Source organism: Amphiura filiformis, chromosome 1 (assembly GCF_039555335.1).
Source record: "Amphiura filiformis chromosome 1, Afil_fr2py, whole genome shotgun sequence".
NCBI classification, from domain to species: Eukaryota; Metazoa; Echinodermata; class Ophiuroidea; order Amphilepidida; family Amphiuridae; genus Amphiura; species Amphiura filiformis.
This window is the reverse complement of record NC_092628.1, coordinates 39420880-39436502: the sequence shown is the minus strand read 5'-3', so window position 1 is coordinate 39436502 and position 15623 is coordinate 39420880. Positions and strand designations below refer to the sequence as shown.

At 37.0% G+C, this 15623-nt stretch overlaps 1 protein-coding gene across 2 annotated transcripts; it reads right to left on the bottom strand.

Annotated features, from left to right (window-relative positions):
- Positions 1–556: 556 nt before the first annotated feature.
- On the bottom strand, positions 557–14681 carry LOC140146840 (NLR family CARD domain-containing protein 4-like). Of its 2 annotated transcripts, XM_072168732.1 has the most exons (8): positions 14273–14681; positions 10728–10841; positions 8418–8880; positions 6937–7107; positions 5991–6126; positions 2887–5728; positions 2390–2488; positions 557–1700 (listed from the first exon to the last, which is right to left on the bottom strand). In XM_072168732.1, exons 3-7 carry the CDS (start codon positions 8850–8852, stop codon positions 2422–2424), a joined length of 3651 nt encoding a protein of 1216 aa, XP_072024833.1. In that variant the 5' UTR covers positions 8853–8880; positions 10728–10841; positions 14273–14681; the 3' UTR covers positions 557–1700; positions 2390–2421. The 2 variants fall into 2 exon arrangements, with proteins under 2 accessions (XP_072024833.1, XP_072024827.1); XM_072168726.1 differs by lacking the exon at positions 10728–10841.
- Between the last annotated feature and the right edge of the window lie 942 nt (positions 14682–15623).

The window sequence follows — 15623 nt, the reverse complement described above, 5'->3', positions numbered from 1 at the left end:
ATTATTATAGCAATTGGTGCAGGTGTGCTATCTACTGAAGATAACATACAAGAAAATAATATAGCCATTGGGGCAGCAGGGCAGCCTAGACATGGGACAGGGGTGATATCTACGGTATACTGCTGATAGCACATATGCACCGTCATTATAGCCATGTCAGGTGTGCTCAAGAGCAGATCCAAGAACCTTTTTTTTTTCTTGTCTATAACTTTTTAACGCAATGTCCAGTATATACCGTTTCAATCCATACTTGGTTATCCCATTTGAATAAATTATAAAAAAAAAGGGCCTCAAAAGGTGCAACTTACTCTCTAAATTCCTAAGATTTAAAAATAAGTCTAAGAGACTTGTTAGAATGACAAAACCTTTCAGAGACTTAAAATTCAAATCTTTATTAGAGTAAAATTTAAATCCATTAGATTTGAATTTTAAGTCTTTTCAAGGTTTTGTCCTTCTAATAAGTCCCTGGAATTTAGAGAGTAAAAGCCCTTGAATTTGTTGGGGAAAGCTTCAAGCAAATATTTTGACATTTCATTTTTCAAATCATTTATGGTCTCTTTATTTTGACGGTTTTAACGGTACAATTCACAAATAATATTAGACATTTATTACTACTCTTATTTAATCTTACTTTGTGAATTGATAAAGAATTGATAAAGAATAAAAATCTCCGGCAAGTTGATTTTACTTTTCACCATGTCAAAACCCTGCTCTATATAATATTATTTTTCCTGGTTCTCGCGCGTGCTCAAAATGTATGATCCTAGATTCCTAATGGAAATTATTGACAGTGTTATGAGGACGTATAGGGTCTTTTGACTGTGGTGATTAAAAACCATTCTATATCATAAAACCATATCCAAAGAACTGCTAAACCAAGTCGGACTTCTTCCCCAGAGGAGCGGTCACTGGGTTTGAGCGGTTCTCGGATAGTGTGTTTAAAAGGCCCTATAGTAGGGCTAGGGCAAGATGTCCTGATTTTTGACGTCGCCGTTAGTTTGACACGCGGTATACGAAATTTTGACAAATTCTTCTAAATGTGTGGTATGTTTATGAACAATACTTTAAATCCGTTGGGCTCGAGAGTGAACTCCACTGTTTTTGCGTGACCAATGCTACATAGCCGCCGTGTGATGATCATGTTATTGTCCTAATTCTATGGAACTGATCTAGGCCTAATAGTGGAAATCATATAGAAACGAATGAAATATAATATTCTTTTGTCCACATGACACGTCTAATTGTTTTCATCCGGAGTTTAATTCAGTACCCTATCTTTGTTCTGCATTAATCCAGCAAACACGTCCAGCAAAATGTTTTAAACACGTTATGGGCAAAACGTTTTTTACAAAATATCGGGTTATATAAAGGTTATCAAAACGTTTTAAAAACATTAAAAAAGACTGCGACAACATTTTAAATTTGTTGCTGTCATACTCAAAATGTTATAGCAAAATACTTTGGCAAACATTTTTAACATATAACATTATGTTATTAGACTGTTTTGCAGCAAGTTTCCAAAAACGGTTTTGAATGATATCAAAACGTTTTATACCCTTATAACCGGACATTAACACGTTTTCTATAAAACGTTTTGTGTTTGTTGTGTGAGCAATCACATGTGCTGAACCTTCATGCCTCACTGCCCATGGTTCCGTGCTGATGTGAAGTACTACTTGAATAATTGTGAATACCGTTTTCTGCAGTAAAAACAAAACAAAAACGAAAGAAGATTAAGGGCAGGCCCTATACGATGCATTGTTGGTCGAAGCAACCAAAAAAATTGATTTTCATTATCTTAATCAATATATTATTGAAAAATAACACTTTGATGCTTTGCAATAGTTCATTCTACAAATCATATACTTTGAAAACTTGCTTGATTTATTGTTGTTTTTATAATGAGTTATGTACGTTTTACAAAAGTGTTGTTGTTTCAGCCCTCTTTACAACATAATTCAAGAGCCACAGGACCTACAAAAGTATATCTGTGATATTTGAATTCTTCTACACACTCGCTATGAAATGAACAGTGCAATTTTTGCCAAAGCCCACTACCATTCGCAAGATGCTGTGAACTACCAAATCGCAACAGTTTAAAATAGTTGCTAACCTTAATGTGAAATCATATAGGCCTACAGCTATACATATATATATATATATTTGTTTTCAAACTGACATCCATGGGTCATATGGAACTTAGAAAACTGTACCGAATAACTTACCCGCTAGCCAGTGGCGTAGAAATGGACTAAAAGTATAATGTAAAAATAATCAAGCCAATTTATTGCCATCTTCCATTTATTTTCATTTTTTCCATTATAAATATTCAAGTTTGTGTCAAAATTTCGACTGTTATTATAATATTTGAGTCAATTGATGAACATACCTTCAAGGTTCTTCATTCTCAAGAATAAATTATCAAAGAAGGATCAACTCAATATCTTGTGGAATTTCCATCTCAGCGGGCCACAGGCGTCTGATGTATCTGAATGAGGGAATGTATAGCCTACTGTTAATAAAATAATAACATATTCTACAGCTTTCTACGGATGAATAACATATTCTACGGATAACATTCTAATAATTATATTTGACGATCAAAATACATGTAATTCTGAGGGAGACTTTCCTTTGCATTGTGCACGAACAGTTGTGCATGGTATAAATTAGGTTCTAATCGTAGTCAAATCACAAAATTTGATGTATATTCTTCACTACTGAACATTAATTTCAGGACATTGATGATTTTAATTATTCATGTACGTGTACGTCTCAAAAACAATATTTGTTGTTTCCTTAAACATTCTCATTATATCGAGTAAAGTAAGCCATATAGATTTAAAACTCCAATATCCTAAACTCAAGTTTTCATCTTTATCTTACCCAAGTTGTATGCCGTGTTCCCTGCACAAGCTCAGGAGATCCCGTAAGTCTGCCTCATGTAGACTGACATTCCGAAGTTCCAGCGTTTGCATCTGCGCTGCCATGGGCTGCAGACTAGAAAAGAATGACTGCCATGACGACCTGTTCAATATTGGTATGGTGGTTGCACAAGCTGTATTTTGGGACTTCTTGATTCTCGTTAGAAACCTAAACAGACGTGATTGAGTGCTACTCACATCAGTGTTGTCATCAGTATATGATGCTCCAAGAAGAAGCCTATCTAGATTTGAGAGGGATTTGATTACCTTTCCCATACACAGCACCAGGTCATCTATGTATGGACTTCTATACATCCCCAGATTCTCCAATAGTACCAGTTTCCCCATCGCCATCACCAATTTCCTATGTGTCTTCTTACTCATCCCATCGACATCTATCCATAACACCTTCAATTGATGCGCGTATGGCAGTGTACTCACTAGTGTCTTACCAGTCTCATCATCCATGTAATTACCGCTCATACGTAATACGGTGAGATTGGTGCAGATTTGTGGTATTACTTGTGCCAGGGTGGCCATGTTGCTTGCTGGTGCCAACATGTGATTCACCTGCAACTCATGAAGTGATAGTTCGGGTAATGACGTTGTCAAGGTAAGAATAACCTGGCTATCTCTAGTATTATTATATGATATGTCTAGAACCTGAAGCTTTGGTGTAGTTTGCGGTAGACACGGGACCATGCAAGTCATAGCTTCTACACTCAATCCAGTGTCTGGCAGTATCAGTTGTGTGAGATGGATGAGATAACCTTGTTCAATGACAGCCAGAAGTTTGTGTCCCGAATCCTTCAGTTTGATATCTGTCAAATCAAGTTCTTCTAATCGTGTGAACTTTACAATATCAAGTATTGGATCGATATTTATTTCACTGTCTGATGAATGCCAGGTTTTGAAATACTCCCATAGCCCGATATTCGCAAGTCCGTCTGCAATGTCCTGTCCAACGCGTTTAGTGAACTCTTCCAAATCGCCACAATTTTGATGACCTGTTACATATTCGGTGTAAAGGATTTCAAGCTCTTCATATGTAGGTATTAAATTTACATTCTTAGAAACACTATCTGTCATTCCATCAACAATTGCCATAGAACCGAATTTTGTTATAGTTCCAGACCTAGGTATTTGTATAACTTTGATTTTTGTAATAACTGTCTGATCTTGAAGGCATGATAGGAAGTGGGCAATAGCCTCGCTTGTGTATGGTGACAAACCTAAGAATTGTAGTTTTCCTGTTGGAAACAACTTAGCCATGAGTAGATTATACTGACCGGTCGATCCACTCTCGTAGTTACATAGCAAGCATGTTTCTATGAATTCTTGAACAAGTTTAGCTTTGTCCGGATCTCTCAGTGTATCTGCATAGTAGGCTTGAACATCGTCAATCAGTTCAAGTGTCATGATTTCAACTAGTTTCTCAAGAGTAAGCTTCGCTGCTTTTAGACTACTTCCACACGCAAATCTTAGCACCATCTGTACACTCAGACATTTTTGAGCTGAATCTAACTGCTGAAGCCTTTTTGTCAATTCATCGGAATTTGTTTCGGCTAGATGAGACAAGTATTCACCAGCACACTTTTCTTGAGCGGATTTGAAAAAAAAAAACACAGACTTCTTCTGATTCTGAATCTCACTCTGTTTAATAGGTTTGTAAGTTGACGTCATCTTCTCAATCGAAATTATGCCAATTTTACATCCGTCCTCTACGCACTCTACCGATGTAAGTTCTGTCACTTCTTCGTAAGGAAACACGAGTCTATTTCGTGGTGGCCAAAGACCAAGACAGGCACATTCTCCTAGTCGTACAATCACCTCCTCAAGCGAGCTCAAAGAGAGATTGATCATGTTCTTGTGTTTAGCAAGGAAGTGGTTGTACAGTATGCGAAAAATTGCCGTGTATAGATCGTTAATTTTGTCTGGAACGTCCTCTTCGTTTGCTTCCTTCCAAAATAGACAAAACAGCTGAGCCATGAGTGGGATTGACACTATCTGAAACAAGTTATTGTTTTTGATATAATCACACAGCCTTTCTCCGGAACCTGGGGATTCTTGAAAAGTCTTCATGATGTATTCTCTCACGCGTTTTTCAGAGAAACCTTCCACGTCAATTTTGGTGTAAACTTTGTTGAGAGAAGAAAAGTCAGATGCTCGCCAGTGCCTTGATGAAACAAGAACTCGACAACTAGTCAAATACTCGTTTGCCAAAGTATCAACAACATTACCACCGTCAGTTTCATTGCTACCAAGAATCTCTCCACGACTGAACTCGTCATAAGAATCCAACAAGATCATGAACCTATCAGGGTTTTGTTCCAAGAAATACCTGATAGACTCTTTGGATAATTCGGTGTCTCTTGGAAGTAACTGGTGAAGAATGGCTTCTTCCAGACTTGAAGTATACTGCATCCATCTCATGTTCAGGACAAACAGAAGAGGAAGATCTTTCAGAGGAGAGTCGGCATTCTCCATCGCCCAATCATAGGCAATTTTTGCCAGGAGGGTACTTTTCCCAGAACCACCTCTCCCGAGAACTAACATCCTTTTTGGTAACATGCCATTCACCTGTCTAATAAATATATCGTGGTGGGAGTTGAGTGGTATTTTGATAGGAGCACAAGGCTTAGCCATCTCGTAGAGTATGGATAAATTGGTATAGATTTCATCCATATCCAAACATGTTTCAGAGTCTCCCGGATACTTCGGAATTTTACAGAGACTTTGCAGATAATGTTCTTTAAGCTGGCGCTTACATACTTTGACGTCGAGACTAGGTGGTAGATTTACACCTGAAATGTAGAATACAGATTGAAAATAAGCACCCGATTTAACATTGCTATTGGAATGAAGAAAGGATCCGTCGTTCAACAATGTCAATCTACTATGGACTTGTTCTTCTATAGGATTCAAAAGAGTGCAACAGTTTCTTGTTCTTGTATAACAGACTGATTTAAATAATAATGAATGGCTACTAAAAGCCCACAATTTAACCAATTTTATTCTGATTATTTGAATTTCATTAAACATTACCAAAAAAATAGCGTTCTTTACCCTGAATGTCCTTTGTGTTGCTCTCTTGCTCCTTCAGCTTCTCTTCAATTAGTTCTACCAACATTTCTTTAGTAGCTTTACTGACCGGACTTAAAGCTTGTTGTTTCATACGGGCACTTACTGGCGATATCTGGATCTGCATAATATGTTGGGAAAATATTACGGTAAGTACACATGCTATGAATAAATCAGCTAGGCAAACACTCCTATCATGATAGGGATGGGGTCTGTACAAAACCTCGTCTTTTGAAGGGGTTGCAATCCTCTCTTTTAGTCCCTCATTTTGTTGGCGACTACATCAATTTTGGTGATGCCTCTATCAAGGCTAGTTGCAGTTGCAGGTTGAAGTCTGATTTTGTCCGTGCGTTTCGTTGGGACAACGTGGGGTGTTCTTGTTGTCCGATATGATTTTCAGCTGGAGTAAGAATGCTTTGATGAGGCGCTGTTTTGTCGAGCTTATGTCGATACGGTACATTTTCGTGGGAGGAACATCACATGTTTGTTTCGACAAATGGCGCTGCAACACACGCAAATATCATACCACTATCACCATGCTCGCCCGGAAAGACCCCTGTTTTTAGACCTTGCAACTCCAATAGACCCCTGAATGTGACCAAAATCGAGTGCTAAAAAGCCCGTGCTGGAAGACCTCTGATTTTGATAATTTTATCTCTAAAAGAACCCCACATTTCTCATTCCTCACATTCTTATGTTTTTTCCCGGATATTTTCAAATAGAAAACCAAGAAAGACCATTGATTTTGACCGTTTGCAGCTCCGAAAGACCCCCTTTTTGATACCGGTACACCGCCAGTTCCCCACCATCTCCGAATATTTATCTCCTAAAATTCATCCACTCACTACCCCTAATACCAATGTTAACCCTATGTGTAAAGCCAAGAGTAAAATGAAACTGATATTATAATGATAAAACTAAACACACGTACCTTTGTTATATCGAGTTGTATCTGATCGACTATGTCTTGAGTACAATAACGAGGAGCTAAATAAGGAATAAGGTCATGGATGTCATCAAAATACTGAGTAGTGACAGTATCTTCTAATTGCATATCGTCCTTGATGTTTTGATGACAAAGCTCATTCCGTACCTTAAAAACCTGTAAAAATAATGATTTTATATAATGAAAGACAAAGATAAAGCGAATTTATCGCGTCTGACGTCACCTGTCAATCAAACTCGAACACGGTTTGTTTACAAGTGTCGTGATGATGACTTGCTGAATGTGGATTTATAACCGAGCGCCTTATTGTTAATTTTGCACCTTTCGACATGCAAACCATCTCAAAAGTTAGGTCTTTATAGTAGGAAACTTTCTTTGGTGAAGGCACCATGTCCACAATGCCTAGAAAAGCTGCTTTTTGCCTTGTAAAAGTACGTAATTTTTCGCCATTTGCTGCTATTCCTTTTCTCCGATCAGCACCAGATAGATCGGTCTTCCTTTTACGCGCTGATTAACCTGTGTAAACCAATCAAGGATCGTAATTGACAGTGACATCAGACGCGATAAATTCTTTTTATCTGTGTCTTTAATTATAATATATTACCTGTTAACCACTATACATGCATTATGTCAAAGTCAGGGTCAAAGTGAAAATGCGCTTCTTGTGGATCCTATAGACCTTTTTCCCTCTATCCCACAATGCACTATTCCAGGGGGGTATGACGTAGTTCATCAACCTCATAGATCGTGTGCATCCGATGGTCTTTGCCAGGCCGTTGCAATTATTTTGTCTTAATATGGGCATACTGATTCCATATATGCGGATTATCGTAAAGACCATCGATGTTACTAATTATGCAATTATTGAATACACGAGTGCTGCAGTTACGGAGCGATGCAGAACATCTGTGTAAGAGATTTTGTGTTCGTTTTATTTTAGTCCGAAAAAAAAGTGAAACGGACGCCGGTAAAATACCACTGCGTGTCCCGTCATCAGTTTTTCACCATTAGGTCTATAAAATGTATACAAAGTTAGGTTTCAATAACGGGAAACTTTTTTGGGTGAATACACCATGTCCATAAGGCATAGAAATGTTGTTTTTTGCCCCCGAAAGGTATCAGTGATCGTGGCGCCATTATCATTATTATCGGGGATTCCTTTTTTGTGATGAAGGCACCAGTCGAAATGTCCGTATTCCAGACTGTAATGAACATAACTCTGTACTCCCCCGGGGAGATGATGTATTTTGCGACACTCATACCCCCCTGGAATAGTGCATGATGGGAAAGAGGGAAAAAGGTCTATAATAGGGATGAGGCACGGAAACAGGCTATTATAATCATTATCTCAAAAGGTGATCACTTATCCGTATACCAGGAAGTTGTGACTACTGCTTTTGTTTAATAGTAAATAACTATTTTATTGCTCGGCCCCGCATATTTTCTTTTGTTTAACATGTTCATACCTTTTGGAGTGCATCATAGAAAGCTTGGTTTCCTTGGTGATATGGAGTAAAGTGCATTGTCAACATCAGTAAGCTTGCCGCATCAAAGTCATCTAAACAGCCGTATACTTGACCTTGTGGTAGCCTAAGTACAAACACTTTAGCGACCTCTATTGGATCCTTACAGAATAATGTCGGGTCAACGTTATTCCATTTCATAGAGCCGATGGTGGATTGTGGGAAATAAGCCTGCTGTATCGCTATTCCCCAGGCGACACAACTCTGACAGAAACCCTTCTTTTGGTTTGGTTTCCCCTTCTTTGGACATGACTGTGTGCATGTACCCAGGTTTTGTAGACTTCTTTGATGCCAGTCTTCTAGTACCTTCTGGAGGGTTGGAAGGATGGCAGAGCAGACCAGCTGGACAGCTTCATGACATCGTACGAAGTTATCCATTCTGATGGTCCTAAATCCGCATGTGGATCTGAAAGGAATGAAATGAAATATCACTTCCTGAGGTTTGGCACACAACTGTTGAAAGCACGGGACTCGACAGGCATTCTGAGGGCCATTGATGGCTCACAATCTGGTACATGTAGAGTGACGGTGCATTTCAGGGGTTGATGTACATAGACCACTCGACAAAAAAGTTCAAAAAAAGATAACTAAGTCGAAGCCAACCAATTTGCATGTACTATATGAACGATAATTGTACAAGGATTACTTGGCGACTTCAAAATTTTAAGAAAAAATTCGCCTTCGGCTTAAAAATCCGATAAAACTTGAAAATTCAGCTCAAAATCCAAGATGGCGGCCGTAAAGTGAAAATTGTCAGAAGAAGAAAACTAAATCGAAGCCAAGCCATTAACATGTCTCACATGATAGATAATTGCATACAGATTAATTGGGGACTTTAAAAAATGAAGAAAAAATTGGTCTTTGGTTTCAAAATGCACAAAATGGCAAAAATCTAAAATGGCGGATATACGAATAAATGATCAGGGCCCGGGGATCAGGGCCAACCCCTGTTGAGGGAACATGTGAAGGGACCATGACTGCGCCCACAGCTGCCACAAGCTGTTTTAGCCAACTCTGATTTTAAAAGTAATTTTGACCTCGATGTTTCCTGTAACCATGTACATGATGTATACTGATTTATTTGGCCGTGAGACATTTTTAAGAGAATGAAATCATTTTCCTGTTTAAATTCGCCGGCAGATCCGCCATAAGCTATTGTGGCTTGTGGTGGTGAACTCAACGATTATGAGTGCGCGATGGATCGAATCCGAACAGTTCTGATTTTTTCTCTCTGCCAGTTTGCTTGTGTCTCACCTCTTCATTACAAATGCTGATAAATAAATTAATATAGGTCTCATTACAGGCTGTTTCAAGGATAGTACCCCGGGGATAGTACTTACAAAATTGAAAACTCTGAAGGGCAAAAATCTCTGGGCAAAAATAGTGCATGTTTCAGACAATGCGAAGATTTAAAAGCACAATGCGGAAAACGATTTCCCGTTCTTTTTTCTTCCGACTCCTACATCATGTACAATTGTACATGTACTCAGTCAATATCAGTCGTAGATGATCGAAACTGTTAAAAGCTACATCCTATACAGATAATGAAATAATGCGTTATCTCAAGGACAATATTGTTCAAGGTTGCGCCGCAGGCTTACAAAGAGACAATATTGTTCAAGGTTGCGCCGCAGGCTTACAAAGAAACAATAGCAATCAAGCTTAAACTTTAAATTAGCACCCGATAGAGGGCAGGGCCTGAAGAATGAGGGAAATTATGGGGTAAATATTTAACGGAATAAACTGCATAATCATATTATTTAGATTTATTCCGTTAAAAATCTTATTTTAACTTATCAAATTACTAGTTTTTATATTCTATGGTGTCAAATATTTAATATGTGATCCTGTCTTCTGGAGTACAAGAGTATACTCTCACATGATACTTAATATGTGATCCTAATACAGTATCTCATATTAGTTTTCATGTTCTCCTACCCACTATGGGTGGTGGGTAAATCTTTTTCTTACGACAACCGGTATAAATCGTATTCAGGACATTGAGGGTTGATCTATCAATATTATACATTTAATGATTGAATAACAACAATAATAAATCGAATCAATTTTGGCTTAGTTTTTATTCGCTTTGGTACAATCATGACAATGAAAGCAAAAGTGGGCAAACAAAGTTGTATTATATACCAGCATTGGTTTCGTAATGGTTTAGACCTTGTTAATGATTTATTAAATGGAGGGGAATTCCTCTTGCATGAGGATTTCGGCGGGTTCATTGTTTTGTTGAATACGTACGGTGATGTAGTGTAATATCAACAATCAAAGAGTCATTTCCAAAAGTCCTTGACAAACCTGGTGATACCCTTATTTATGGTTTACCCCATGATTTCATTGGTCATTTGATGGTCTCTACAAAGATAGAAAATATGTTAGTGTCAAGGAATCCAATTCGTAAATATTTACAAAAATGGGGAGATAAGCTTGACGCTTTCAGTTTAGAATAATTTACATAATCCTGGGTACAAATACATTTTTATTAAAATTGGGATAAAAGATACCAGTCTATGTACTTTTTGTCTGGATTTAAGCGAATTCATATATTCGAGGACACATTTAACATAAATCTTTCTTTGTGTTGGTCCTAATTATATTGTATTGAATTTAATTCTAATTTTATGCAGATTTCATATAAAATGAAAATCCATATTACGTTCAAGAAAGAATTGTAAATTGGACAAATATATTTACGTATGTAATAAAAACATCGAGTTATTTGTTACGAGATGGAGCATTTTCAACGCACTTTGTACAGAATATATCATATACTGTTACGAGTCGTACTTGACTCAAGGCCAAAATCACCTTTTACCCGAACTCACACGAATGCACAACACAAATACACTGTTTGATTAAGCTAACAAAATCTAAGTCTTTAATTGAAAGCACGTTATTATTGACAACAAATGCACATACACAATAATCAAATATAATCACTCTGTAACTATTTAGTACTTAGCCAGCATTCTTCTTCTTGGTGATCATAAAGTTCTTGCAATGTTCTGGACGACTGATGTAATATATCCTTATTCCCTTGTCCTGCGGAAATCAGCGAAGTCCAGTGTACACTTGAGTTTATAAATATCCTTGCGTATGAAATCCTCACACAAAAATGGCGTTGTTTTTAATGTTATCTCCTTGCGCTGCTTTCTCTAAACTTAACTCCTTGCGCTGCTTTCTCCAAACTTGGTGCTATTCCCACCTTTCACACAATATCTTCAGGAAGCAGGACTGCGATGCAGTTGTCCCCACTTAGGCCAAAAAAAAAAGGCTTGTCTCAAAGCTCACAAGAAATTTAAAAACAAATGCGAAATGCGATTTATTTTTATTCCCGACTTTCGGTTTAGGAAATATGGATTCTCTTCAAACTTACATACAATGTCAAATATTGTCCTCTTTATGAAAACGGGAACAATTTCAGCATAAATGTGAATAATTAGCATATTAGCAAGCCAATACACTGGTACGCGTGAATTGCATTCTGGTCAGGCATCCCGAAACAACGGCCGAGCGCATGTCTCGGTGGAAACAGGAAGTGTTCGCCTTGGCACTGAAAACCGGCTCGCCCCTGTACACTTTTATACCCTCTATTCATACTGATTAATCTTAAAAAGACATTACATATCACTGCGCTCATTATCATTCTTGACAAGATAGCCCATGCTGTATTTACTTCGCTTAATTATTTCTTTATTTTTAGCTATATGATGCACATTTTCACATATTTATGATTTTTCTTTGTTTTATTTTTTAACTAATTATTTAATGGGGGGAGGTGCTCTCATAATTTTTTTCATATTCCTCGTATCATGCTTGACAATATAGGTCATGTTTCCTTATTTATTTCGCTTCTTATGTATTTCTTTATTTTTGTTTTTGTTTTATATCATTATAGCGCCATCTATAGTTTGACATTAGGGGCCTATTTGATGTATTTTTGCGGACGAATTGGTACTGGGGTGAAGTCTTCCGAATCTATTCCGATTTCATTATATGACTACCCAAAACTTCAGTGTCGTGTAAAATACGAACAACTGGTAACCTGTAAAACCGCTATGTTTCATGATTTCTCCGGAAATACATCGACTTGGAGCGTCAAATTTCAGGACAGTAATGAGAAAAATAGTATCTATTATTTGATACCAAAACCTCATCAACAATGAACAAAATCGGGGGGATGATGCTGTCGATCGGGTTACGGACCTTTAACCAGACTTCAGCAAATCGGCAGAAGAATATATATTCCTTTCTTGGAAGAGGTACGTTCTTTGACGTATTCTAGATCTTCTCCGACAACACCGGCAGGTAGTAGTGCATTGACTACTTAAATAAATTCTGGTTTAGCAAATCCTTTCTTTGAAGGAATTGGACTGTAAGCATATTAGCTAGCTAGCCCAGATCAACACTATAAACTGTGACAACAATTGTGTTTACATTTTCTTATATATCAAGCAATGCGAATTCCCAAGTATTAATAGCCAAATGTGATCTTGGGAATTCCCAAGCCTTAATTATAACATTAACCTTTCTCATTACATCACTTCCTTAGGGAAATTCCATTACATCATTTTCACTTTACAACCTCCGGGGGGTTTCCAAATATTCCAAATTAGATATGATTCAACTTGTTTTGATCAATTTGAGAGGGGAATTCCCCCAAAATGTCATCACTCATGTAACTTTGTATTAAAACAAAGATAAATCCTCAAATTAAATTACTGAGGGCACATCACAATACATATAAAATATTGCAATATATCATGTGTATAATTAAGATTTACTTGTGAATGTTACCTGTTTAAATTAAATTTGAATAAATGGGTTTTTTCCTCTAAAACAAGGAAAATGGGAACAAAATATGTAGGAGAAATAAAGAAGCTAGAAACCAAATGTAAGAAACGACATATTAAAAAATAATGGGAACAGGATTAGATACATTACGACACTTACTGTAAACTTTACGGTTATTTACCGTAAAATTGAAATAATATTGGACTGAAAATAGGCATGTTAGTACCATTAGACTATTTGTTGATTTGTGTGTGTGTGTTAAGTGCTGCATGTATCTTCCAATAGTAAATAATTGACCCGAATCCCGACAGATTATTTCGTATAAATTGTATATTATAATGTACAGTGTATAGTACAGGGCGCTACCCAGCAAACACAGGTTTTATTTTTCTTTTAAATAAAAACGTTTTAATAATATTAAATGTCGGGTTGTATAAAGGTAAAGAAAACGTTTTAAAACGTTTTGTATGAAAACACACTACAACTATATTCTTAAATGTTTTCAATATGTTATTGCCAAATATTTTGTCAAAACAATAATATTATGTTAGAATATTTGCAGTAGGTTATTAACAAATGTTTTTGAATGTTATGAAAACATATAAAGATGCAAAAAATCATTGGTTCCACTGATGTAGTAAGACAAAATGCTAACGCAAATATGACCAAACACAAAGCGTTTTGGACATCATTCGCAAAAGGTTAGAAAAGTTGCCAGAAAACATTTAAATGTCGGCTTATATAAAGGGCATATACGAGTACATACTCTTTACTAGGATGCTGAGTTCAGGAGTTATAGAGTAAACATGGACTTTTTCAAGCTCACACCATTTAATAAAACTACGTTTTTGATCAACTTTATTAATGTCATTTTTTGATAGCAGTCCTAAGGTAAGATTATAAACCTAAAGTTTTGCCTTGCCTTGGGCTGGACAAAATTATTTGGTCCACTTTGCCCCGGTCTACCCTACGCTTTAAACCGTTCAACTTACCCGTATTAGAAGACCTTATTGAATTCGGACGTTTAAAACGGTTGCTTGGTAAAATTTGTTGTATAAGATGCACAATGTATAATAATCACTTCATGTATATCCATGTTACTACACGTAGGCCTAGGCCTAATACTATCAGCTCGCACGCTAAACTATACGATCACCAACATGTAAAATCCCGGGGGTGTCACAATGCATAGGCCTAGTTATCATCGTCCATCATGTTGTCCATGGACAAAACAAAAGAGGGTGACTCTAACTTTTATTCACTATTATTGGGGCCTGCGGCATCAGAATAAAACAATAGGTGTATTTTAATAGGCTGTTGCATCTTTAGGGTGTCCTTTTACACAAGATAGTCCCTATAGGCACTATAGACGTGTCAATTTCGCGTTTGAGCTGGACAAAAATGGAACACCAATGTTTTTGCTTGCTACAGGCTGAACTATTATCCAAAAAGGACATAGGGGGGACATGATAATTTGCATATATTCAAAATGGCTGGCAATGCAGGGTTCAAATGTCAAACTTGGAGGAATACTAAAAACCATCTAATTGTATTTCTCTCATATTTAGGATTCAGAAAAAGTATAGTTTGACCTATCTCCGATGTACAGTTCTTGAGTTATAGGCATATTAGGTCAAATGTCAGGTTTCATATGGTGTGGATTGATATATACTATTAAGTACGCTTCAGTTCATTCCTTTCTGCATGGCTGTCATTTACTGGCACCCCTTTGGAATCAGCCTTGAATATAAACCTTAAGTCATTTTTGAAAGCATGTATCCGGATGGTAGGCTACGTGCCGTAGGCTTGGTAGGCATACATGTACATGATGTATGTAAGTTGTAATACTGCAGTGGTCCCCCAGATGTAAAATGCGGCCCACGCCCTAGCCAGGTCGAATCAGGTTTGAACTGGTAGAGTTGGTATTATTTCCGGAGCTGTACGCTTTGGTTCATTTTCTTAGCTTCCTGTTTGCGTGTATCGGACAGTTTCTATTGCTATGTGCGGTTAAAGCATGGTTAAAGTCATGTTCACTGTTATACCAAAGAATAATTATTATATTAATAAGGCCTAACATTGTAATTTACGACAATGCATTATTAATGATTTAATATGTGCTGATAATGTGTCCCGAGGGGAAGGGTAAAACATTTTGGAATTGGTATTTTGGCAGGTCAAAAATATAAGAGAAGGGCACATTACTGTTAATTATTTGGCATGTATTAAGCTGATGTGGTAATAAGCCTACCAGTTTGTGCAAGGTTTTAATGTGACACGCTAAAAGACAGAATTATTATTATGAAAGTGTTAATGTTAGAAGAGCATGAGCGATTGCATTCAAAT

Excerpts from the sequence above, each read along its gene's own strand:
- LOC140146840 (XM_072168732.1), bottom strand. The coding sequence starts at position 8,852 with ATGGATAACTTCGTACGATGTCATGAAGCTGTCCAGCTGGTCTGCTCT. Across the intron at positions 7,108-8,417 it reads TCTATGATGCACTCCAAAAG|GTTTTTAAGGTACGGAATGA; the intron begins GTATGAACATGT and ends TTATTTTTACAG. Across the intron at positions 5,729-5,990 it reads CAACACAAAGGACATTCAGG|GTGTAAATCTACCACCTAGT; the intron begins GTAAAGAACGCT and ends TCTACATTTCAG.